General features: G+C 42.5%; 1 protein-coding gene across 1 annotated transcript in view; it reads right to left on the bottom strand.

Annotated features, from left to right (window-relative positions):
* Window positions 1–13433: 13433 nt before the first annotated feature.
* LOC129709475 (pituitary tumor-transforming gene 1 protein-interacting protein-like) overlaps window positions 13434–24654 on the bottom strand; it is a 79353-nt gene continuing 68132 nt past the window's right edge. Inside the window, exon 7 of the mRNA XM_055655895.1 lies at window positions 13434–15199. Coding sequence (XP_055511870.1) covers window positions 15147–15199 — 53 coding nt within the window. The 3' untranslated portion in view covers window positions 13434–15146. The remainder of the gene's footprint in view (window positions 15200–24654) is intronic.

Genomic DNA, 24654 nt, shown 5'->3' with positions numbered 1-24654 from the left:
ATTAAAATCCATCGTACTGTGAGATGAATGAAAAGATCATCAGTCTCCAGAGAATTTCAAAGGTCAGAAATGAAATGAGTTCTGAAATTCCCAGGGTAAGATCTGCAAAATGAAAATAGCACCTGGTACATGTATGTGGTTTCAGCTCATGCAACTCAATGTGTTTATCGTGGAACAGCATTGTAAATATGTGCATTCAGAGGTGGAGTAATAATTAAACTCATTTAGAAATAACAATTTTAATCTGCTGTACAGCTAAAACACTGCTTTAGTTTTTCTTTATTTGCATTCAGCTCAGGAAAGTGTTGCCGAAATATTCAGAAGGATGAACGTAAATAAACAATACATGTGTATGAACTTTAAACAACCAATCAGGAAATCTAATTGTGCAAGACTAAACACTAAACATAGAAAAATATAGCACAGTCCCTTGGCCACAAAGTCTGTGATGTACACGATGACAAGATAAACTTATCACCTCTGCCAGCACATGATGCATTTCTTCATTCCCTGCATATCCATGTGCCTATCTAAAAGCCACTTACCAGCAATATCCTATTAAGATGCTGGACGGTAAGATGGTGCCAAGAACATAAACCACGTGAGGTGCATTATCAAAACATTCACCCTACCTAAATAAATGATTGATAATCAAAGAATGTTGCAAAACCACTGTAAAACCCCTGTATAGAACCTCAAAAAGGGTTGTATTCCTCATTGTGTTCTATTATAAAGAACAGTAGAGCCCATGAACAGGCCCTCCAGCCCACAATGTCCATGCCGATCATGACGGCAAATCGTTTCTGCCTATTTGTGCTTTTAACACACAAATTTATTTGCATAAGATACTTATGAATGAATGAATGAATAAGTTTATTGGCCAAGTATTCACATACAATGATTTGCATACAAAAAGTAATCCTCCGTCAGTTTCGCCACCTCCAACGTGACCCCACCACTCGCCACATCTTCCCATCTCCCCCCATATCTGCCTTCCGCAAAGACCGCTCCCTCCATAACTCCCTTGTCAATTCTTCCCTTCCCTCTCGGTCCACCCCCTCCCCGGGCACTTTCCCTTGCAACCGCAAGAGATGCAACACTTGTCCCTTTACCTCCCCCCTCGACTCCGTTCAAGGACCCAAGCAATCGTTCCAGGTGCGACAGAAGTTTACCTGCATCTCTTCCAACCTCATCTATTGCGTCCGCTGCTCTAGATGTCAGCAGATCTATATCGGTGAGACCAAGCGGAGGTTGGGCGATCGTTTCGCCGAACACCTCCGCTCGGTCCGCAATAACCAAGCTGACCTCCCGGTGGCTCAGCACTTCAACTCCCCCTCCCACTCCGTCTCCGACCTCTCTGTCCTGGGTCTCCTCCATGGCCACAGCGAGCAGCACCGGAAATTGGAGGAACAGCACCTCATATTCCGTTTGGGGAGTCTGCATCCCGGGGGCATGAACATCGAATTCTCCCAATTTTGTTAGTCCTTGCTGTCTCCTCCCCTTCCTCAGCCCCCCTGCTGTCTCCTCCCATCCCCCAGCCTTCGGGCTACTCCTCCTTTTCCCTTTCTTGTCCCCACCCACCCCCCCCCCCGATCAGTCTGAAGAAGGGTTTCGGCCCGAAACGTTGCCTATTTCCTTCGCTCCATAGATTCTGCTGCACCCGCTGAGTTTCTCCAGCTTTTTTGTGTAACCAATGATTTGCCTTGGTGCTCCGCCAGCAAGTGACAACATGACCGTGACAGTTAGGAATTATACATAAAACATTAAACATTAATAAAATATTATTGATTAATCATATGCATTAAATAAAATATCAGAGCAAAAGGAGGCTAGATTTTTGTTTATTGAGTCGAGCTATTACACGTGGATAAAAAGCTGTTTTTATGTCTGGCTGTGGCAGCTTTGACAGACCGGAGTCGCCTTCCAGAGGTACGTGATTCAAAGAGTTTGTGGCCAGGGTGAGAGGGGTCAGAGATGATCTTGCCCGCTCGCTTCCTGGCCCTTGCAGTGTACAGTTCATCAATGGAGGGAAGGTTGTAGCCAATAACCTTCTCAGCTGATTGGACGATTCGCTGTATCCTCCGGATGTCGTGCTTGGTGGCTGAGCCAAACCAGACCATGATGGGGAAGGTGAAGGCAGGCTCCACGATGACCGTATAGAATTGGACCATCATTGCCTGTGGCAGATTGTGCTTCCTCAGCTGCCGCAGGAAGTACCTCCTCTGTTGTGCCTTTTTGACTGTGGAGTCGATGGTAGCCTCCCCACTTAAGATCCTTGGAGATGATGGTTCCCAGGAACTTAAAAGACTCCACAGATGTGACTGGCATGTTGTTGATGGTGAGTGGGGTTGAGGGGAGGGGGAGCTCTCCTAAAGTCTACTATCAATTCCACTGTCTTAAGAGCATTGAGCTCCAGATTGTTGCAATGACACCAGGACGCCAGCTGTGTCACTTCCTGTCTGTAGGCAGATTCCTCCCCATCCTGGATCAGTCCAATCAGGGTTGTTTTGTCCGCAAACTTGAGAAGCTTGACAGAGGAGTCTGTGGAGGTGCAGTTATTGGTGTCGAGAGTAGAGGAAAGGGGAGAGTAGGCAGCCTTGCGGTGCTCCTATGCTGAGGATTTGCAGGTCTGAGATGTGCTTTCCCAGCCTCACATGCCGCTTCCTATCTGTCTAGAAGCTGGTGATCCACCGACAGAGGGGTTCAGGCACAGCTAACTCGGAAAGTTTGGAGTGTAGTAGCTCTGGCAGAGAGTTGAATGCAGAACTAAAAACAACAAACAAAATCCTCGCATAGGTCCCCTGGCGGTCTAGGTGCCAGAGGATGAAGTGCAGACCCAGGTTGACTGTGTCATCCACAGAACTATTGGCCCGATATGCAAACTGCAAAGAGTTTGTGATATTTTTCAGCTTGGCCAGCACAAGTCTTTCAAGGGTCTTCATGACTACAGAGGTCAATGTGACAGGCCTGTAGCCATTAAGACCAATAATCATTGCTTTTTTGGGTAAAGGGGCAATAGTGGAGACTTTGAAGCAGGCAGGGACAGTACAGGTTTGCAGGGACGGGTTGAAAATGTCTGTGTAGACCAGTGCCAGTTGTTTAGCACAGAGCTTGAAGATAGAGGGGGAAACATTGTCCGGTCCTGGAGATTTCCGGCTTTTGTGTCGTCTAAACAGCCTCTCCACCTCCTCTATTTTTATTGTTGATGATGGGGAAGTGATGTTGTGCAGCACTGAGCGGATGGGTAATCAATCAATCAATCAATATTTATTACATGTCATTTGAACCTCAGTGAGGCTCAAACGAAACTCTGTTTCCACAGCCATACAAAGACAATATCCTACAGACATACACACAATTCAATTTACACAAACATCAGGCAAAGTCTTTTCTCTCCCCTGTCCTCCATTTCTCTCCCGATGTCGAGCCTCAGGCGGGCGATGATAAGTCCCACGGCCATTTTAGGCTGCGCGGGGCGATGTACGCCCCCGCTCCCTAATTGAGTGTCAAGTGGTGATTTGACAGGGATGGGTGGGAAAGGGTACAGTCGTTTCAGACTGGAGTCTTGCTTTAAGTATGTGCGAAGTGGTGAATGGGGAGGAGTGGATGTAGTAGGGTCCAGTCTTTGCAGACTGAGGTCAGACTGTGGATGGGTGCGAAGTGTTGGTTGGTGTGGGAAAGGGTCCAGTCATTTCAGACTGGAGTTTTGCTTTAAGTATGTGTGAAGTAGTTATTGGGGAGGAGTGGGTGTAGAAGGGTCCAGACTTTGCAGACTGGGGTCCAGCTGTGTTTGTTCAGGAGGGGGTAACAAGGTTACGTTTTTGCTTGTCAAACCTGCAGTAGAACTCATTCAGCTCGTTGGTCAGCTGATGATTGTCCAAGGAGTGGGGGGCTTTCCTCTTGTAGCTGGTGATTTATTGCAAGCCCTTCCAAACTGAAGAAGAGTCACTAGCTGAGAACTTGCTCCTCAACTTCTCAGAGTACCTTTCCTTGACAGCTCTGATTCCTCTTCTCAACTTGTACTTGGCCTGCCTGTAGAGGTCTGCATCCCTGCTCCTGGAGGCCTCCTCTTTAGACTGTTGGAGTTGTCTGAGTTCTGCTGTAACCAGGGTTTGTCATTGTTGAACCAGGTCCGGGTCTTAGTTGGAATGCAACTTTCCTCACAAAAGCTGACATATGATGATACAGTGTCTGTATACTCCTCGAGGCTTGTGGTTGCTTCCCTGAACACATTCCAATCCGTGCAGTCAAAGCAGGATAGTAGGTTCTCAATGCCCTCTCTTGTCCACATTTTCATTGTTCTGACCACAGGCTTAGCAGATTTTAGTTTCTGCCTGTAGGTGAAGGTTGCAGCGTGCTGTCCTAGGACGACTCACACAGCCAGGTCTCGATGAAACACAGGGCAGCGGCTCGAGAGGTCCTTGTTTATCCGATGCAGGTGTTGCACTTCATCCACTTGGTTATTGAGAGAACGTACGTTTGCCAGGAATATGCTCGTGAGCGGTGTGCGTGATCCCTGTCGCCAGAGTCGGGCAAGTGCTCCAGAGCGGTTCCCATGGGTCCTCGGCCCTCTCAAGACCTTGAACGCTGCCAGAGCCCCGCCGACGAGTATATCCAAATAATCCAGCGAGTGAGAGAAATCCGGAACGATGTTTGGAGGTACTGTATGTCCGATGTTTATGAGTACCTCTCTCGTGAAAATAATCTTTGTAGGGTTTTCACAGACGACACAAACGAACAAACACATACAAAACAGCAAGGAGCGGTACACTGTGGCAGCCATCTTCGGCGCCAGCAGCAGCAGCTACACTGCAATCATCTGCATTGCGAGCGGCTACACTGCAAGCAGCTTATTGTGAAAACATGAAAACGCAAACATTTCCTGTTGATCAATGGCTAAGAGCTCAGCTGAATGAGAGCTTTTTAATAATCATTTTTAAGGATCAGGGCTTCACTGGCCAGGCCAGCGTTTGTTGTTCATGCCTGACTGCCCCTTTTGGGGAGGTGCTGGTGTGCAATATACAACAGAGTAGCTTGCGGGGTCATTTCAAACCACATTCAGACCACCACTTGGTGTCGATCTGCAATCACATTTGATCAGACTAGGTGAGGCAGCATATTTCCTCCTCCTACATTTTTTTTGCAGTAATCTGGGTCATTTTATGATAACTATTTTCAACTTGGGATGTAGTTGATCCGAGTTTCAGATTAATAAACTGAATTAAAATTCCACTGCTGCGATAGTGAAAAATTAGGATTGTTTATCCTAAACTACAAGTAGAATAATAAACAGACAACAAACACAAACCTGATGTGAATAGCTGCTAGTAAATGTAGGATGGTGTTGCTGAAAACAAATACATTATATATTTGTATGGGTATGCATATGAACCATTTTCCATCTACCTTCAATGCTGAAACAGGCATCCTCACAGGTCCATTGTAAAGAATGTTGTGCAACGTTTTATAGTGTAAGCAATAAGTGTTTAGGAGTAGACACCTACAAGTTTTACATTTGAAAGACATCACAATTGTTGCGTATTTACAACTTTTCAACATTGTCCACATATGTTCCTAGCTTTTCTCTTTCATTTTCGCATCCATGCATGCCTTTGTCATCTCTATATCTGAATTTAGCATCTTCATTGACGACCTAGAAAACACAGCACGGATTTTCAACATTTTGTCTTAGACTTTTCTGACATTCCACCCACTAATTGAATCTCGTGTCCATGTACCAATTTTAATATTGGTCTTTGCAACATGTTCAAGTATATAAACATTAGAGCATTTTGCTTCCTGGTTTGCTGTGAGAATTGTTCAATATGATTGGCTGATCCACCTGCTAGATTACATGACAGTTGCGTGCCTGAGATCAAATTAAAGTTGATGCCCTGATGAAATTAACTCAGGTGTAAAGGAAATCCATGCCAGAGCGACCACAAGTTCTTTGCAGTTGGCTTTCCTCAAGGCCAGCTGCAAGTTCCTTCGAATTTTTAACGACCACAAAATTCAGGCCGCAATCTGAACATGCTGCCTCCAGTCGACCAGTGTTGAATTTAAAATACCTTTGCTCAACCTGAAATTATTCAGCATCCTCCATGTAAGTTCCTGAATCATCTGTACATAGGAATGTTTGACCATTCCCAGCACTTGTTACAAAAACTCCACTTGCCTTAGCTCCTTACCTTGGAATTCTCTTGCCTTTAAAATCCTTCTAAATGACCAATACCTTAAATAAGCATTTGATCATTTCTAACTTCCCTTCATAGTTCATCACCCACTAGCTTATTTTTCCCATTATTTTTCTCTCCACCCACCCTTCTAAGCTTTAATCAGATGTTATGTAGTATAAAAGAGCTATTCAAAGCTGCTCTTTTAATGAAAGGACACACTTCAACATAGCTCATAACTTATTTTTTTGCATTTAATCTCTACTTACATCTCTTTATAATATCTCGTGCAAATGCAAGGTTGGAAGGAAATGAGCAAAACACAGGGGACCGCAGTTTGATAACAGCAAGGAAGTTGACTCCGATTATATGTGTTTTCAAGCTTTTGTATCTTCTGCCTGACAGTAGAGGGCAGAAGGGGGACGATCAGGGTGTGGGTGGTCCCTGATTATGTTAGCTACTTTACCAAGTCAATGTGGTATAGGTGACAATGATTCTGTTGGAGGTGGGTGGCAGGTTGGTTTGCGGAATGGGCTGGTCTGTGTCCACAACTCTCTACAATTTATTTCAGTCATAAACCAATGCATTAGCTATCCTCCAACCTTCTGATGTCTTGTCTCTAGGTAATTACGATCCAAAAATGTCTTAAGACCCAGCATCTTCCTTTATTTTCCATAGTATTCTGAGATAGATCTCATGTGGACCTGGGATTTGTCCACCCTTATGAGTCCAAACACAGCTAAACAACTCAATCTTCTAATATTGACATGCTCCAGACTATCAACATATCCCTCCCAGAACTCCAAATATAGATGTATTATTCATTTATACCATAATCGACAGCACAATTAGTCCATTTAGCCCATTGAGTCGACTCCACCATTCGATCATGTCTGATCTTTTGTCCCCATCAACCCCATACTCCTGCCTTCTACCCGTAAACTTTGATGCCTTTACTCATCAATAATATATCAATCTCTAATTTTAAAACATCAAATGTCTTGGTCCTCACAGTCATCTGTGGCAATTAATTCCAGATTCAACATCCTCTGGCGAAAGAAATACATTCTCATCTCCATTCTCTCAAACTTCTACAGGTGCACAGTAGAGAGCATACTGTCTGGCTGCATCGTGACCTGGTTCGGCAACTTGAACGTCCAGGAGCGGAAAAGACTGCAGAAAGTTGTGACCACTGCCCAGTTCATCACCGGCTCTGACCTCCCCACCATTGAAGGGATCTATCGCAGTCGCTGCCTCAAAAAGGCTGCCAACATCATCAAAGACCCACACCATCCTGGTCACACACTCATTTTACCGTTGCCATCGGGAAGAAAATACAGGAGCCTGAAATCTGTAACATCCAGGTTCAGGACAGCTTCTTCCCTACAGCCATCAGGCTATTAAACACGACATCAAATGAGCTCTGAACAACAACAGTCTATTCTTATTATTTCACTATATCTATTTATTGTGTATATATGGTCTATTGTGTATATATATGGTCTAAACACACTGAACTTTTATCTTCCGTTTTGTATTATGTTTACATATTCTGTTGTGCTGCAGCAAGTAAGAATTTCATTGTCCTATCTGGAACACATGACAATAAAACTCTCTTGACTTCTAAAGGCATGTCCTTTTATTCTGAAGTTGTGCTCTCGACTCCCTCATTACTGGAAACATGCTTTCCATGTCTATTCAATCTAGGCCTTTCATTATTTGGTAGGTTTCAATGACAGCCCCACATCCTTCGAAACTCCAGCGAGTACAGGCCCAGAGCCATCAAACGCTCCACATAGGTTAACCCAATCAGTCCCGGGATCATTCATCCTATGATCTTACCTACATTACCTGACTACACACATAGATTATGCCTTTAGTTTCTCAGGGCACCTACTCTTTTCACAGCTACCCTCTTGCTTTCAATATACATATAACTTAGAATTTTTCGTTCTATTTCTAACTTCTCAATTCTATTTTTCATTCCGAAATTCGATGTACTCTCCTACACACTCAATATCTTTCACAGGACTTGCTTGATTGCAGTTGCCTACACCAAAAGCGGGGGCCCAAACCAGGACACGTAGATTTGAGATCCTTGGGTTAAGAAGTGTATCAATGAGAGCCACAAATCCTTTTCCCAACTACAAACCTCATCTTCAGGTCATAGTGATGTAGAGAATGGAATCAGGACCTTCGGCCCAACTTGCCCACGCAAGCCCCATCTACACTAATCGCACCTGCCTGCTTTTGGCCCATATCCCTCTAAACCTACCCTAAATTATCTAAATGTTTTTTGAACATTGCATTAGTACCTGCCTCAAGGTAGGTCTTGGGACCTTTTTCTGCTCTCCAGTCACAGGCTGCAGACACCTCAAATCTGTCATCAGGCTCACAGTCCTTTTATTTCACTTTCTTAATCAAGGACATGCAGCAAGGGACAACTGAATGACTTAGTCCAGTACATCAAATGAAAGCACGGCTCAACATGGGCAAGCTCCATGTTTGCCCAGCATGCCGGAAAGTTTTGGTAAAGACATACAGTATCTACATATACAAGGAAACAAAACACAAGATTCATTATGCAGACTATTCAATTTCTCATTTTATTCCTTTTCTCCAGAGATGCTGCTTGACCCGCTGAGTTACTCCGGCATTTTGGGTCGATCTTCTCAATTCATTTGACATTTGTAAATATTATGAATAAATCATTTCTTCATTTCTATAACAGTTTTATTTATAAGATCATAATATTTTTTTCAGAAAAGATTTAAAAATCTGAATTATGTGCATGCAAGTGTTTTGTCTACCATCAGAAGTTTCAAAATAACATGGATGTGATAAAGGCATGCCGTTTAAAAATCTGAAAGGAAACACCAATATTCATGATGTAAGGTGTGTCATGGAAATAACACATTTTATTTTTAACCACACCATTTCTTATATGTGGTTAATTATTACAGTGCAAATGCAAATCAACATTTTCTTTTGCAGCCATGTAAATTTACAATCTTCATTATGATTAGAAAAAGTCCAATATGATTTAGAAAAGTTTCATTTACTGCTTCTAAATGCATCTTTAATATCAAAATTAATACCTTTAAGAACTAGGCTTAGTGCAATATACAAAGTACATTCAATAGTTCTGAAATCTGTGTGATTGAGATATCATCAATTTGTACAAATACGGGTATAACTAAGGTTGTATTTAATGGCAAAGAATACTTTTGAATTGAAACTAATGCAGCATTCTTATGAAACCCTGCATATTTTACATTTCAAGTGTAAAACCTAAAATACAATGTGGATTTTAATTCTCTCCTTACCAATACTGTACAAGGTGAATCAAGCCAAATAGCTTCAAAGGCACTCCATGCAATTGTCATATTGCTGAAAATATATAACTAATCTGTTGTGCAGGGTCTCGACCCAAAACGTCACCCATTCTTTCTCCCCAGATATGCTGACTGTCCCGCTGATTACTCCAGCATTTTGTGTCTACCTTAATTAATCTGTTGGTTTTGTCACAAAATTACAATCAGCCACATCTGATGTTCGGAAATTAGAAGAGGTCTATTTACCTTCAACAGGACAATTTAGTATGGTTTTAATTGTCACAGTCTCAGGGCTTTTGTGGTATCAATATTATGTTCAAGATTTACAATGTAAACATTACATCATTTATGAAATGTAATTAGAACTAGATCTTAATGTAGAAATAAGTAGCATGCATTTTGGATGATAAGAATGAATGAACTGTGAGTATGCATGGGCAGAAGCCTCACATACAGAGCAGGACACAGATTACCTTTAGTCAGTCACAACAAACTAAACTCTGCATAAAGTAAACAAAAGCTTTGGCAAGGCAATTAATTAAAGTCTAGTTAGTGTAACCTGCCTTTTACAGTTTATTGTTTTATGTCATGGTTGGCAACTTGGAACACCAAAATTAACTGTATAGTGCAAGGAATGAAAATTTGTTATTGGCAGTCAGTGTGGCCAAGATAAGGGAGGCACTTGACAGTTTTAAAACTGACAAGGCTGCAGTGCCAGCCTGGATCGCTTGGGTTCAGATGAGGTAAAGAAAACAGCGATCGAGATTTTAGTGCAATTTTATTTTTCTTGGATTAAATGTGCCAATGTACCTGACGACTGTTAAATTGCAGATCATCATTAATTAAAGGCCTCTTCCATTTTACTCAGGATTTTTAACAACGATCTCAGCCACACAACTAATGAATGTTGTGACCCTGAACAGTCTCCACTCGGGTTTTATCATGACTACTCCTGAATGCAAGCAAAACATTGTCATTTTAAATAACTAATTAGGGCCAAAAGGAATCGCAAAAAATCACAGAGTTGTCTGTGCACTTTGTAAAAGCTTTCAACTCCACGGAACAAAAGCTAATAGTAAAAGCTTTGGGTCATCTGGAGGATAATAAACATTTTACTGACCTCATGATACAGTTATATCTGAACTTGACACCAACAATCAGGTAATAAAGCTAGTGCTGAGCCAATTCCTTTTAAAAAGGGATCAAGGGTGACTTACTTTCACATACAGTATTTCATTTCATGAACTCATGGACTTTTATTTATGTTACTTAGATAGGGAAGGATGTTATTATTTTTAAGTCATAAGACCTAGGAGCAGAATTAAGTCATTCAGCCCACCGGGCATTCTTTGCCATTGGATCATGGCTGATCTATTTTTTCCTCAACCTCATTCTCCTGCCTTCGCTCTGTAATCTTTGATGCCCTTACTAATCAAGAACCTATCAATCTCTCATTTAAAAATACCCAAATGTCTTGGCCTAACAAATCTGGCGAAACAAATTTCTCTTCATCTCCATTCTAAAGATAGGTCCTTTTATTCTGACATTGTCCTCTGGTTCTACATCCTTCCATTACTGAAGACATCCTTTCCATATCCACTCTATCTAGGCCTTTCATTATTTGGTAGGTTTCAATGAGATTTCCTCCCTTCATCCTTCCAAACTCCAACAATTACAGGCCGGGAGCCATTAAATGTTCCTCATACATTAACCCAAATCATCCCAGGGATTATTCTTTTAAATCTCCTCTGGACCCTGTCCAACACCAGCACATCTTCCTCGGATATGCAACCCAAAACTGCTCACAATATTCCAAAAGCGACTTCACCAGCACCTTCTAAAACCTCAGCATTACATCCTTGCATTTATATTCTAATCCCCTTGAAATTACTGTTTGCATTTCATTTACATCCTATCCATTATCTTGCATGATCCTGGGGTCAACTAGCTGCAGCTCTATTTCCCCAACTTGCCCTCTAAGGAGTTGCACCTACACTGGTGTAGCTAGACACCAGCAATTCCCCTTACTTATGTTATCCTGCAGGAGGAACATTGTACCAGTATAACTGCCATCACCACTGCAAACGAACCAAGCAAGAGAGGAAAAAAATTCACAAGACTCATTCAAGAACAGACTGTACCTTATCCTCCCATCTCCCTCTGTGATTTCATCCTTGCTGAAGGCTCCTGAGACAAAGACTCACACTTGCTTTCAACACAGCGCTTTCCCCACACAGCCTCTCTCCTAACATGCCCGCTCCACTACACCTTGCCTTATCTTCATTAGCTGCTTAATTAGTCAATTTGGATGCTCCAACCAATCCACTGGTTACCTTTAAATTGTCCTGCTTCCCAAGTTAGCTGACTTCTGCTGGCTCCACAAATCCGCCATAAACCTTTAAAATTCTTCCTCACTTTTCCGAGACTGAAAATCTTTCCCAGACTTCCTTACCACGATTTACTTTCCTTATTACTGACACAATCTGTAAATTAACCTTCCGGGAATCTTGCATCAGCACCCCCAAGTCCCTTTGCATCTCCGATTTCTGAACCCTCTCCTCATTTACAATGTAGCCTACACCTTTATTCCTTCTACCAAAGTGTACTTTGTATGCTGTATTCAATCGGCCACTTCTCTGCCCACTCTCCCAACTGCTCCACGTCCTTCTGCAGATTACCTGGTTCTTCAACACTATCTGCCCTCACCTATCTTCATATCATCTGCAAATTTGGCCCTGAAGCCAGATCTTTCCATGATTCCATCAGATGATTCCATCATCCAGATCATTAGCATGTAACGTGAACAGTAGCGGAACCAACATCGACCCCTGCAGAACACCACTAGTCACCAGCAGCCAAACAGAAAATACACCCTTTATTCCCATTGTTTGTCTTCTGCCAGCCAGCTAATCCTCTGTCCATGCCTCAAATATCGTGAGCCTTTATCTTGTTTAACAGACTCACGTGTGGTACCTTATCAAAGATTTTTGAAAATCCAAATAATAACATCCACTGTCTATCCTAATGATGATATAGGTTGGGGTACTCTAGCTTTTTGCTTATGGTGTAACCCATGTGAATGATTTTCACAAGGGTATATCAAAATATGTTAAGAACGCCAATATATTTTGTCATAACCAGATCACAAATTAATTATAAGAAAACAGCAGGTTTTTATAAGGTGTTCAAAAATAAGATATTACTGCTAATGCTGATAAGAATTTGAAATTTAACAATATTGAACACAGATATAATTAAATGTCCAAGTTTATTTTTTAAGTGTGGAAACAGACCCTTCAGCCCACCGAGTCCACGTTGATCACCTGTACACTACTTCTATGTTATCCCACCTTTGCATTCTGCACATTAGGGGCAATTTACAGCAGCTAATGAACCTACAAACCTGTACGTATTAGGAATGTGGGATGAAACCAGAGCACCCAGAAAAAACCTATGCGGTCACAGGGAGAATGTATAAAGTCCGCACTGACAGCAACTGAGTAAAGGATCAAAGCCGGATCTCTGGTGCGGTGAAGCAGCAGCTCTACGCTGTGTCACTGTGTCACCCTAAGTGGTCCCCAAAGACCAAGCTAAAGCCCAGGTACATATTTGAGATTTTTTAAGATTTTGCATTAAAGATAAAGCATTCATAGCAAAAGGATTTGAGTATAGGAGCAGGGAGGTTCTACTGCAGTTATACAGGGTATTGGTGAGACCACACCTGGAGTATTGTGTACAGTTTTGGTCTCCTAATCCGAGGAAAGATATTCTTGCCATAGAGGGAGTACAGAGAAGGTTCACCAGACTGATTCCTGGGGTGTCAGGACTTTCATATGAAGAAAGACTGGATAGACTCAGCTTGTACTCGCTAGAATTTAGAAGATTTGAGGGGGGATCTTATAGAAACTTACAAAATTCTTCAGGCTAGATGCAGGAAGATTGTTCCCAATTTTGGGGAAGTCCAGGACAAGGGGTCACAGTTTAAGGATAAAGGGGAAATCCTTTAGGATCGAGATGAGAAACAAAACTTTCACAGAGTGGTGAATCTCTGGAACTCTCTGCCACAGATGGTAGTTGAGGCCAGTTCATTGGCTATATTTAAGAGGGTGTTAGATGTGGCCCTTGGGGCTAAAGGGATCAGGGGGTATGGAGAGAAGGCAGGTACAGGATACTGAGTTGGATGATCAGCCATGATCATATTGAATGGCGGTGCAGGCTCGAAGGGCCGAATCGCCTACTCCTGCACCTATTTTCTATGTTTCTATGTTTATCATTCCTCACTTATTAGTAGCCTGTAGCACGACGATAATCCAGAGATAAAGGCGAGGAGCCATGTTTTTCGGGAGGTATTTTATTCGCTGTCCTCCTGACCAGACGAGTCTGCAGGAGAAAGATAGCCCCTAAACCCCTCCCCTTTATCCTTGTAGCTAAGGGGCGCCTCCGGACTCATCCATTCCCGTGCTGAGGGGTTCGATAGTGGAAATGGCCCGACCCTAGGGAGCCGCCACAAGCCATTATTAAATACGAGAATCTGAAATGCTTTTAAAAAAGTGCAGTGAAGAATGACGCTTTGGATGTCAAAGTTACTGAGGTTGACTCTTCTAAGATTAATAATGGGAAGTATAGAGAATCTGAAATCGGAGCAGCACTAAAGCCCTTGGGAATCTGGTGAAGTTATTTAAAAAAATTATGCTGAATCAAATAATTAGAAAAGGGGTCATATTTCATTTAGACAATCAAATTTAGAAAATCATCATATTGATTTTACTTTTCCTATTAAAAGAAATCTTGATCTTACTAGACCGAAAAGAAACAGGTTCTACAGACACTGCTTAATGACCAAGGAAACCTTAGGCCACATTTGCATGAGATGTGTGCATATTAAAATCTTTATGTCTGCTTGTTAAGTGTGGTAGTGGCACAGCTGGTAGAGCTGCTGCCTCACAGCAAGAGACCCGGGTTTAATCCTTGGGGGCTGTCTGGCTGGAGTTTGTATGTTCTCCCCGTGACCGGGAGTTTGCTTGGGTTGGATTTCATCCTGGTGCTCTGGTATCCTCCCACATTCCAAAGAAGTGCAGGTTTATAGGTGAATTGGCCTCTGCAAATTGCCCCTTGGAGGGAATAGACGCAAAAGAAGGATAACATAGAATCACTGTGAATGGGTGATTGATAGTTGGCGTGCATGCAGTGGCTTGAAGGGTCTGTTCCCATGCTGCATCTTTCAATCAATCAAAACCCTAAGATAAGCAGACATAATAGTTGGTTTATTTTATATTTATGCTTGCAGTTTTCTATTTTAACTTTTATAATGTCTTACTATAACTATTATTATGTGTCCATTGATGCAATACAATCTAGATTTTAGAATTATCTTTTCATTAACAGTTCAAATTATGTACCTAATGTCACAAATAATCTAAGGTATGAACCCTGTATCCTTTCCTGTGGTGGGTAGCTCCCATCGTTTTATTTGTCTTCATAATTCAATTCTAGCCTCACATCTGCTAGTAGGAGTCATAGTGATATAATAGATAGTAATGTGGTTGCAAAATCCAAATATGGGATAGGAAAAGATAGATGTTTAACAACACTCATTATTAAAACAACAGATGGCCACTAAAATCCATTTTGCCAGTCTTCAAAATTCATTCTCAAGCCTGTGATAGGAGGGTTCAGAATTCTGAATAAGACCTGAAATGAAAAAAACAAACAAATATTCACTTATGCATACGATACAGAAATTCACAATAAAACCAAATAATAAACTTTTTACAGTTACTATGTCCCTAAATTTGCATTAAACTAGAGAGTTTGATGATTAATAACCTGATGAGTAACACAGAGTGCTGATGTGGTATATCATTGGAAGGGCAAGCAAAACAACATTTTTCTTTCTCCTTCCACTCTGCATTTCATTTTACATGTTTAATCACTGACATTTTAATCTGGTTCTTCTAAGAATAGTGATCAATCCATTAGTTTTGAATTTTTAGAAAGAGTTTGAAGATCAGAACCTCAACCTTAACACAAAGCTCTTGTATACTTCGGAGACATGGAAAACCTATGCAAGGCATCTTAAAATATCAGAAATATACCACCAATGCTGTCACCATATCCATTAGTAGGACAAAAGAACCAATGTCAGCTTTCTCTTCCAGACTATTCTATTTCAAGCTCCATCATGGTAAGAGATCATCAGGTAGACAGAGGAAAAGGTCCAAGGAGGTTCTCCAAGGCACCTTGAAAAAGTATATTATCCCCAATGACATGGGAATACTTGCTACACAACGGTCAAAATGGAGATTCATAAACTGGAATTACACACAAACACGGACAAATTAAAATAAACTGTCCACGATTACCTTCTGCAATACAGCAAACTAAGGGAAATATGCAAATATTGATAAAAATCTGACTATCAAAGCAAGGTATAGATCCTTAACAATCTAGGTGGAGGAGAACAGTATGATCACCAATGGTACATATTCACTCTGGCAGGAAGTTACAGATACATGGTGTTATGTATTATCCCTACTCAGGCATGTCAATTCCATTTTCCTGCATTTGGTTTATATCCCAAAATCTTTCCTATCCATGTATCTATCCAAATGTATGTTTTAAACAATGCAATTGTACCTATCTTTACCACTTCCTCTGCAATCTTGCTCCATATACCCTCCACTCTTTGTGTAAACAACTGTCCCTCAGATCCCCTTTAATTCCCCCCCCCCCCTAACCTTAAAACAAGGTCCTTTAGTTGTAGACTTCCTACCATGGGAAGAATATGGTGACTATCTACCCTATCAATGCCCCACATCTATATTACTAAAAGTCTGTTCTTGACCGGTTTTGGCCATCTGTGCTGCGATTTCCGAGAGAACGCCGCCACCTACGGCCATCATTTTTGGCCACCATGCTCAGAGCCCCCCTCCGCCGCATGTGTGCCGAGGATTTTACCCGTCGATTAAAAATGACAGAGATATTAATGTTTTTACAAAATTCCCCATTAGCTCTGCTGCCCCCGCTGGCGGCAGGGGGGAGTAACTATAAAACCAGGAAGTGGTGTGCCACACAGTCTCTTCAAGATGTAGGAAGGCAGAGGGTCATGTTTCTCTGAGCTGTGAATAACACTGAACACATGTCTACTCAAATGTAAGTGCCCTTATGGTTCTAAAATGCTTGCAGGATGTGTCTATTGGTTCTAAAGCTTGCAAAAAAGTGTCTATTGGTTCTAAATCTTGCAAAAAAATGTCTATTGGTTCTAAAGCTTTCAAAAAATGTCTATTGGTTCTAAAGCTTGCAAAAAGTGTCTCTATTGGTTCTAAAGCTTGTAAAAATCGTCTATTGGTTCTAAAGCTTGCAAAAAATGTCTATTGGTTCTAAGGCTTGCAAAAAAATGTCTATTGGTTCTAAAGCTTGCAAAAAGTGTCTCTATTGGTTCTAAAGCTTGCAAAAAATGTCTATTGGTTCTAAAGCTTGCAAAAAAAATGTCTATTAGTTCTAAAGCTTGCAAAAAAAATGTCTATTGGTTCTAAAGCTTGCAAAAAAATGTCTATTGGTTCTAAAGCTTGCAAAAAAATGTCTATTGGTTCTAAAGCTTGCAAAAAAATGTCTATTGGTTCTAAAGCTTGCAAAAAGTGTTAGAAATGCCACCATTTGCAGTAAGTGCCTTTGGTTTTCAAGCTTGCAAAAAGCCATGTCTATTGGTTCTAAAGCTTGCAAAAAGTGTATCTAATGGTTCTAAAGCTTGCAAAAAATGTCTAATGGTTTTAAAGCTTGCAAAAAATGTCTATTGGTTCTAAAGCTTGCAAAAATCAATGTCTATTGGTTCTAAAGCTTGCAAAAAATGTCTATTGGTTCTAAAGCTTGCAAAAAGTGTCTCTATTGGTTCTAAAGCTTGCAAAAAAGTGCCCTCCCCCCCTCCCCTGGTTGGCTTGGCTTGGGTGTGTCTTGAAATTAAAAGGCACTACTTGCGGCAAATGGTGGCTTGGGAGCTTTGGCTTGAAGTTGAAAGGCACTATTACTGCAAATGGTGGCTTGGTTGCTTTGGCTTGACGTTGAAAGGCACTACTTACTGCAAATGGTGGCTTAGGTGTGGCTTGAAGTTGAAAGACACCACTTACTGTAAATGGTGACATGAAGTTGAAAGGCACTACTTACTGCAAATGGTGGATTGGTTACTTTGGCTTGAAATTGAAAGGCACTACTTACTGCAAATGGTGGCTTGGGAGCTTTGGCTTGAAGTTGAAAGGCACTATTACTGCAAATGGTGGCTTGGTTGCTTTGGCTTGAAGTTGAAAGGCACTACTTACTGCAAATGGTGGCTTGGTTGCTTTGGCTTGAAGTTGAAAGGCACTACTGACTGCAAATGGTGGCTTGGGTGCTTTGGCTTGAAGTTCAAAGTCACTACTTACTGCAAATCGTGGATTGGGTGGTTTGGCTTGAGGTTGAAAGACACTACTTACTGCAGATGGTGGCTTGGGTGCAATGGCTTGAAGTTAAAATGCACTACTTACTGCAAATTGTAGCTTGGGTGCTTTGGCATTAAGTTGAAAGGCACTGCAAATGGTGGCATGAAGTTGAAAGGCACTACTTACTGCAAGTGGTGGCTTGGGAGCTTTGGTTTGAAGTTGAAAGGCACTACTTACTGCAAATGGTGGCTTGGTTGCTTTGGCTTGAAGTTGAAAGGCACTACTTACTGAAAATGGTGGCTTGGATGCTTTGGCTTTGGTTTGAAGTTGAAAGGCACTACTTACTGCAAATGGTGGGTTGGTTGCTTTGGCTTGAAGTTGAAAGGCACTACTTACTGGAAATGGTTGCTTGAAGGAGAAAAGGCACTACTTACTGCAAATGGTGGCTTGGGTGCATTGGCTTGAAGTTGAAAGGCACTATTTACTGCTAATGGTAGCATGAAGTTGAAAGCCACTACTTACTGCAAATGGTGGCGTGGGTGCTTTGGCTTGAAGTTAAAAGACACTACTGCAAATGCACTTGCGTCCTGTTTGCACTGTGTATTGATTTTAGATAAAACACTACCACTTATGGCTGTGACATTTGGCCATCTTACTCAGCCCCCCTCCGCTCAGCAGGTGCAGAGAATTCTTCCCATCAATGAAAAATAAAAGTGTTATTAGTTTTTTTTTTAAATGTTGAGAATCTCTCTCCTGTCAATCACTCCATGAAAGCCACATCTTTTCCTGTGTTGGGGGGGTGGGTAGGGGTTATAAAACCCCGAAATGTGGGTGTGGCTCAGTCTCTGCAAGATGGAGGAGGGAGAGGTCACGACTCGCTGTCTTTAGTGGATTTGCACCCTACTTCAAATGGTATGAAACCGCAATTGAATTTGGTGGCCTTGCATCCTGCTAGAAGTGGTAAGAAACTGCACTTGAATTTGGTGGCCTTATACCCTGCTTGAAATAGAATTTCAAGGATTAGCCGTGAGTCAACTACCAGCCCACCAGCTGTGAGTGAGTGAGTTGCCAGCACAACAGGCTTGATTGACTGAGACGCCAGCCCAAGAATCCATTTGGCGCACAATTTGCATACTAGCCCTCTGGAAACCAGTCCCTTCAGCCCACAACACCCATACTAGCGCTCCAGAAAGGCCCACCCCCCCCAACTGGCCACCAATATTAGAATTGGTGGAGAGGTGGAATATTGCGTTGGATGACCAGCCCTCCTGTGTGATGCTGGGACCCAACGGGTCCCACTTAGCCTAGTTATGTTATAAATCTCCCTAAGATCATCCCTCAGTCTCCTTTGCTCCAGGGAAAATAGTACCAGCCTATCCAAAGATAGACACAAAATGCTAGAGTAACTCAACGGGACAGGCAGCATCTTTGGAGAGAAGGAATGGGTGACATTTCAGGTCAAGACCCTTCTTCAGTTTAATCTGGGAAAATGGAAACGAGAGATATAGACAGCGATGTAGAGAAATATAGAACAAATCAATGGAAGATATGCAAAAAAGTAACGATGATAAAGGAAACAGGCCATTGTTAGCTGTTTGCCAGGTGAGAACAGGAAACTGGCGTGACTTGGGTGCGGGCGGGATGGAGGGAGAGGGGGTGCAGGGGTTACTGGAAGTTAGAGAAATCAATATTCATACCACTGGGTTGGAAGCTGCCCAAGCAAAATATGAGGTGCTGTTCCTCCAATTTGCAATTAACCTCACTCTGACAATGGAGGAGGCCTGGGACAGAAAGGTCAGTGAGGGAATGAGAATGGAAATTAAAGCATTTGGCAACCAGGAGATCAGGTAGATCCAGGGAGATTGAGCGAAGGTGTTTAGCGAAATGATTGCTCAGTTTCCATTTGGTCTCGCCGATGTGTAAGAGTCCACATCGTGAATAACAGATATAGACATAGAAACATAGAAATTAGGTGCAGGAGTAGGCCATTCGGCCCTTCGAGCCTGCATCGCCATTCAATATGATCATGGCTGATAATCCAACTCAGTATCCCGTACCTGCCTTCTCTCCATACCCTCTGATCCCCTTAGTCACAAGGGCCACATCTAACTCCCTCTTAAATATAGCCAATGAACTGGCAATTAAGCTCCATCCAGAAGTGGCGGCGCGGCTCTGGCAGCAGCGGCTCATCGGCAGTCCTGTTTGTTTTGTGTTGTTTATTTTGTTTGGTTAGTCTAGTTTTTGTTTTTTTAGTGGTGTTTTGTGGGGGGGGGTGGAACGGGGTGTGCAGTCTCTCCCTGCGGGGGAATGCGACTTTTCTGTCGTATTCCCCTTCTCTGCCTCCGTTGGCGCTGAGGCCTAAATGGAGCTGGCGACCTCGAGGTTCCGGAGGCAGAGACCGTCAAGACTCGCCCTGAGTTCGCTCCCGTGAGGGCGGTCCGGCACAGGAGAGGAGCGGCCAGCCCGAGATGGAACGAGGCTCCCGTCGGAGCGGCCGAACTCGGGGAGGTGCGGCACTCGCAGCCCGAGGGAGGTTCGGCGCCCATGTCGGGGCGGCCCGGCCGAAGGGAGGAGCAACGCCCGAGTCGGGGCGGCCCGGCCCGGGGAAGAAGCAACGTTCGAGTCGGGGCGGCACGGCCCGGGGAAGAAGCAACGCAACGCCCGAGTCAGGGCGGCCCGGCCCGTGGGAGGTTCGGCGCCCATGTCGGGGCGGCCCGGCCCGAGACTGAAGTCGACAGATACTCACATGAGGGTGGCTGGGACGGTGTTCTTGCGGCTGTGGCCTGAGTCCGGCGTTCGGGCCGCGGGCCAGCGTTGATGTTGAGCCGCGGGACTGTTATAACATCGCCCGGGGGGGGGGGGGGTATCGCCTCAGCGCAGAGGGAGAAGAGGAGGGAAGAGACTGCAGACCTAAGACTTTTGCCTCCATCACAGTGAGGAGATGTTGGGTGGTCTCACTGTGGTGGATGTTAATATGTGTTTATTGTTGTTTTTTATTGTATGTATGACTGCTTAAATTTCGTTCAGACTTCGGTCTGAATGACAAATAAAAGGCTATTCTATTCGCTCTATTCTATTCTATTCTATTCTATTCTATTCTATTATATTCAATATAGTAGATGATGTTAGAGGAGGTACAAATGAACGCTGCCTAACCTGAAAGGACAGCCTATCCATTTACTCCTTATAATTCAAACCTTCCTATTGAGACAACATTGTTGTGAATTTTTGTACAATCAATCACATCCTTGCAGTGTTAATGTGAAAGTTGCCAACAATGGCAACTTGAAAAGAAATGTTTGTTAGAAAAATCTTCTTTCAATCAATAAAATGTTAATCATGCATTTTGATTGTGAAGTTGTATTAGACAATTCTACCACAATTCGGTGTGGCAATTCAGATAACATTAAATAAAATGCTTAGTCATGATGGTATCCTTGCTGTGGTGATGAAGATTTGTGCCATACAAACAATAATATGTCCAGCCATTGCACCAGTTCTCAGAGACTGACACAATTCTGTGATGCTGACACCAACTTTGGAATCTCCACATGTGTAGGCAAAATTTTGAAATTACTGTCACAAATTCAAGAGTCAAGAGTGTTTTATTGTCACATGTCCCGGATGGGCCCAATGAAATTCTTACTTGCTGCAACACAACAGAATATGTGAATATGTAAACATAGTACATAACTGGGGAAGAGAAAAAAAAGTTCAATAAATAACAAATATAGTGCAGTAATAATAGTCTTTTGCAGTTCAGAGCTCAGCTTATTTGTTGTTGTGTTTAATTGCAGGTCTTTAAATTGTGCTCTGAGTGTGAATCATAGAATTCAATAAGGTAGCAAAATCTTGCACTAATTCCCCAGGTACTTTGGAAAATTACTCTTGTGAAAATTTTATACCATATCCAAGGGAGTGCAAGGAGCAATCTTTGACTGCAAACACAATTATTTTAATGGATGAGAACAGCAAACTTATAAAAAAGCTTATTAATTTAACATGATTTAAGAAAATATCCCCATGGCTAAATTAAAACAAAACAAGGATTATGTTATTTAAATAATTAAATAATCTTATCGGCTTGACTTATTAATATGTGCTCAAGGTTTAAAAGTTTAGACATAAGCAATTCAAGCCAACTCTGGTAATGCCAAATGCCTTTTTTCTGTCTTTGTGGGTGGTGTTACTGATTTATAGCACACAGACATTGAACTGCATGCAGTGGAAACATTTCCCAATGTTTTGCCCAAATTTCTGCTGGGAAGATGATTGAATTATGCAGTCTAAACATCAAGGTCTCTGTTGAGTTTTGTTAGCATGCCACTGACCATGAAACCTAGACCATTTTAATTTAACTTTAGTATTTCAATAATCTATTATTAAAACATTTTGGAAATTTAGTAAAGGTTTTCAGAAAACGTACAGTAACGCAGCAACTAAGACAAAATTAAATAAATTTAAATGTCAGCAAGGGATAGAAGTTCAACACAATGTTACTGATTAAAACCAGATGTGTAACAGAACACCAGTTTACAAAAAAAGGATGCTGGGCCTACATATGCAATGTCGCTCACTACGTTTCAATTCCTCTTTCCAGTTAAATCTGATCTTAGGTTTGGAATTTATGCTTAAAACTGTAGGACAATGCCAGGAGACCAGATTTCACCAAATCATGGAATAATACAATATACAAGAAGCCCATTCACCCAACATATTTATTGTCTTTTCACAAATTCTACATTTCAAATAAATTTCCAAATCTCTGCTGACCCACTTCTTTTGGGTAATTCTTTCCAGACTGGAACAAGTTGATGCACAAAACTGTTTCCCCTTCCTAACTATGAACGTTTTGTTAATTACCTTTAATCTCCATCTCCTAGGAAACGACCTTAAGGCCAGCAGAAATAGTTGTTCCAAATTTATTCTGAAAGAAATTCCCCCCCATTAATTCTCTCCAAAGCTGTGCCTGTTCAAAGCACAAGCCAGTTTTTCCAATCTTACCACATTATAGAAACCCCACATCCTTACATCTTTCTGGTGAGTAGCCTCTGAATGTTTGCCAAGATATTGTGGCAATGCCCTGAGCTGTGTACAAACATCCAATGAGGTCTCATAAATGATTTGTAAATAGTTCACTAACAGTATAATGTGGATAAATGTGAGGTTATCCACTTTGGTGGCAAAAACAGAAAAGTTGACTATTATCTGAATGGTGGCCGATTAAGAAAAGGGGAGATGCAACGAGACCTGGGCGTCATGGTACACCAGTCATTGAAAGTAGTCAGTCTAAAGAAGGGTTTCGGCCTGAAACGTTACCTATTTCCTTCACTCCATAGATGCTGCTGCACCCGCTGAGTTTCTCCAGCATTTTTGTGTACCTATTGAAAGTAGGCATGCGGGTGCAGCAGGCAGTGAAGAAAGCGAATGGTATGTTAGCATTCATAGCAAAAGGATTTGAGTATAGGAGCAGGGAGGTTCTACTGCAGTTGTACAGGGTCTTAATGAGACCACACCTGGAGTATTGCGTACAGTTTTGGTCTCCTAATCTGAGGAAATACATTCTTGCCACAGAGGGAGTACAGAGAAGGTTCACCAGACTGATTCCTGGGATGTCAGGGCTTTCATATGAAGAAAGACTGGATAGACTTGGCTTGTACTCGCTAGAATTTAGAAGATTGAGGGGGGCTCTTATAGAAACTTACAAAATTCTTAAAGGGTTGGACAGGCTAGATGCAGGAAGATTGTTATCGAAGTTGGGGAAGTCCAGAACAAGGGGTCACAGTTTAAGGATAAGGGGGAAATCTTTTAGGACTGAGATGAGAAAAACGTTTTTCATACATAGAGTGGTGAATCTCTGGAACTCTCTGCCACAGAAGGATAAGGGGGAAGTCTTAAAAGGGCCTGTCCCATAAGCATGCGATTCCATGCGGCAAGCGTGACCTAAGGCCCTGCAGCCGCCTCAACGCCGTACGCACGGAGGTCGAGTGAGTGACGTGAAGTTCGAGCGAAGTCCGACGGGCGTACGGGGTCGAGGCAGTGCTTACGCCGTTGAGGTGGCTGCTGGCTGGCAGGCCGTAGCCGTAGCCGCGTGGAATTTTCGAACACTGTCAGTTTTTCGGAGCCCCGCGCGATGTCGGGACTAGCTCCGCACAACTCCATACGGCTCCGGAGATTGAAGTGGGACCGGCCCTGCAAGGCCGTACGGCTCAAGGGACCACGTTAGGTCGCACTTACAGCATGGAGTCGCATGCTCATGGGACATGCCCTTTAGGACCGAGATGAGAAAAACATTTTTTCACACGGAGAGTAGTGAATCTGTGGAATTCTCTGCCACAGAAGATAGTTGAGGCCAGTTCATTGGCTATATTTAAGAGGGAGTTAGATGTGGCCCTTGTGGCTAAAGGGATCAGGGGGTATGGAGGAAAGGCAGGTACAGGATACTGAGTTGGATGATCAGCCATGATCATATTGAATGGCGGTGCAGACTCGAAGGGCCGAATGGCCTACTCCTGCACCCAGTTTCTATGTTTCTACAACTTCCTTGGTTTTGTATCTTTGAATTCCTTTCGGTTTTTTAATTAATAAAGTAAATACTGGCTGAAGTTTTGTGATAAAACTGGAAGGTTGGCAGCATTTGTTGTTAATGCTGTACAGAACAGAGTATAACTAGGATTCTCTCCCATGTCATCAATTCAACACAGGTTTGCAGGCTTTATTTCAATCATGAACTTC

The sequence above is a fragment of the Leucoraja erinacea genome, chromosome 2 (genome assembly GCF_028641065.1).
Source record: "Leucoraja erinacea ecotype New England chromosome 2, Leri_hhj_1, whole genome shotgun sequence".
In the NCBI taxonomy this organism is placed as follows: Eukaryota; Metazoa; Chordata; class Chondrichthyes; order Rajiformes; family Rajidae; genus Leucoraja; species Leucoraja erinaceus.
The sequence above is the reverse complement of the archived record's forward strand: the minus strand, read 5'-3'. Positions and strand labels throughout refer to the sequence as shown.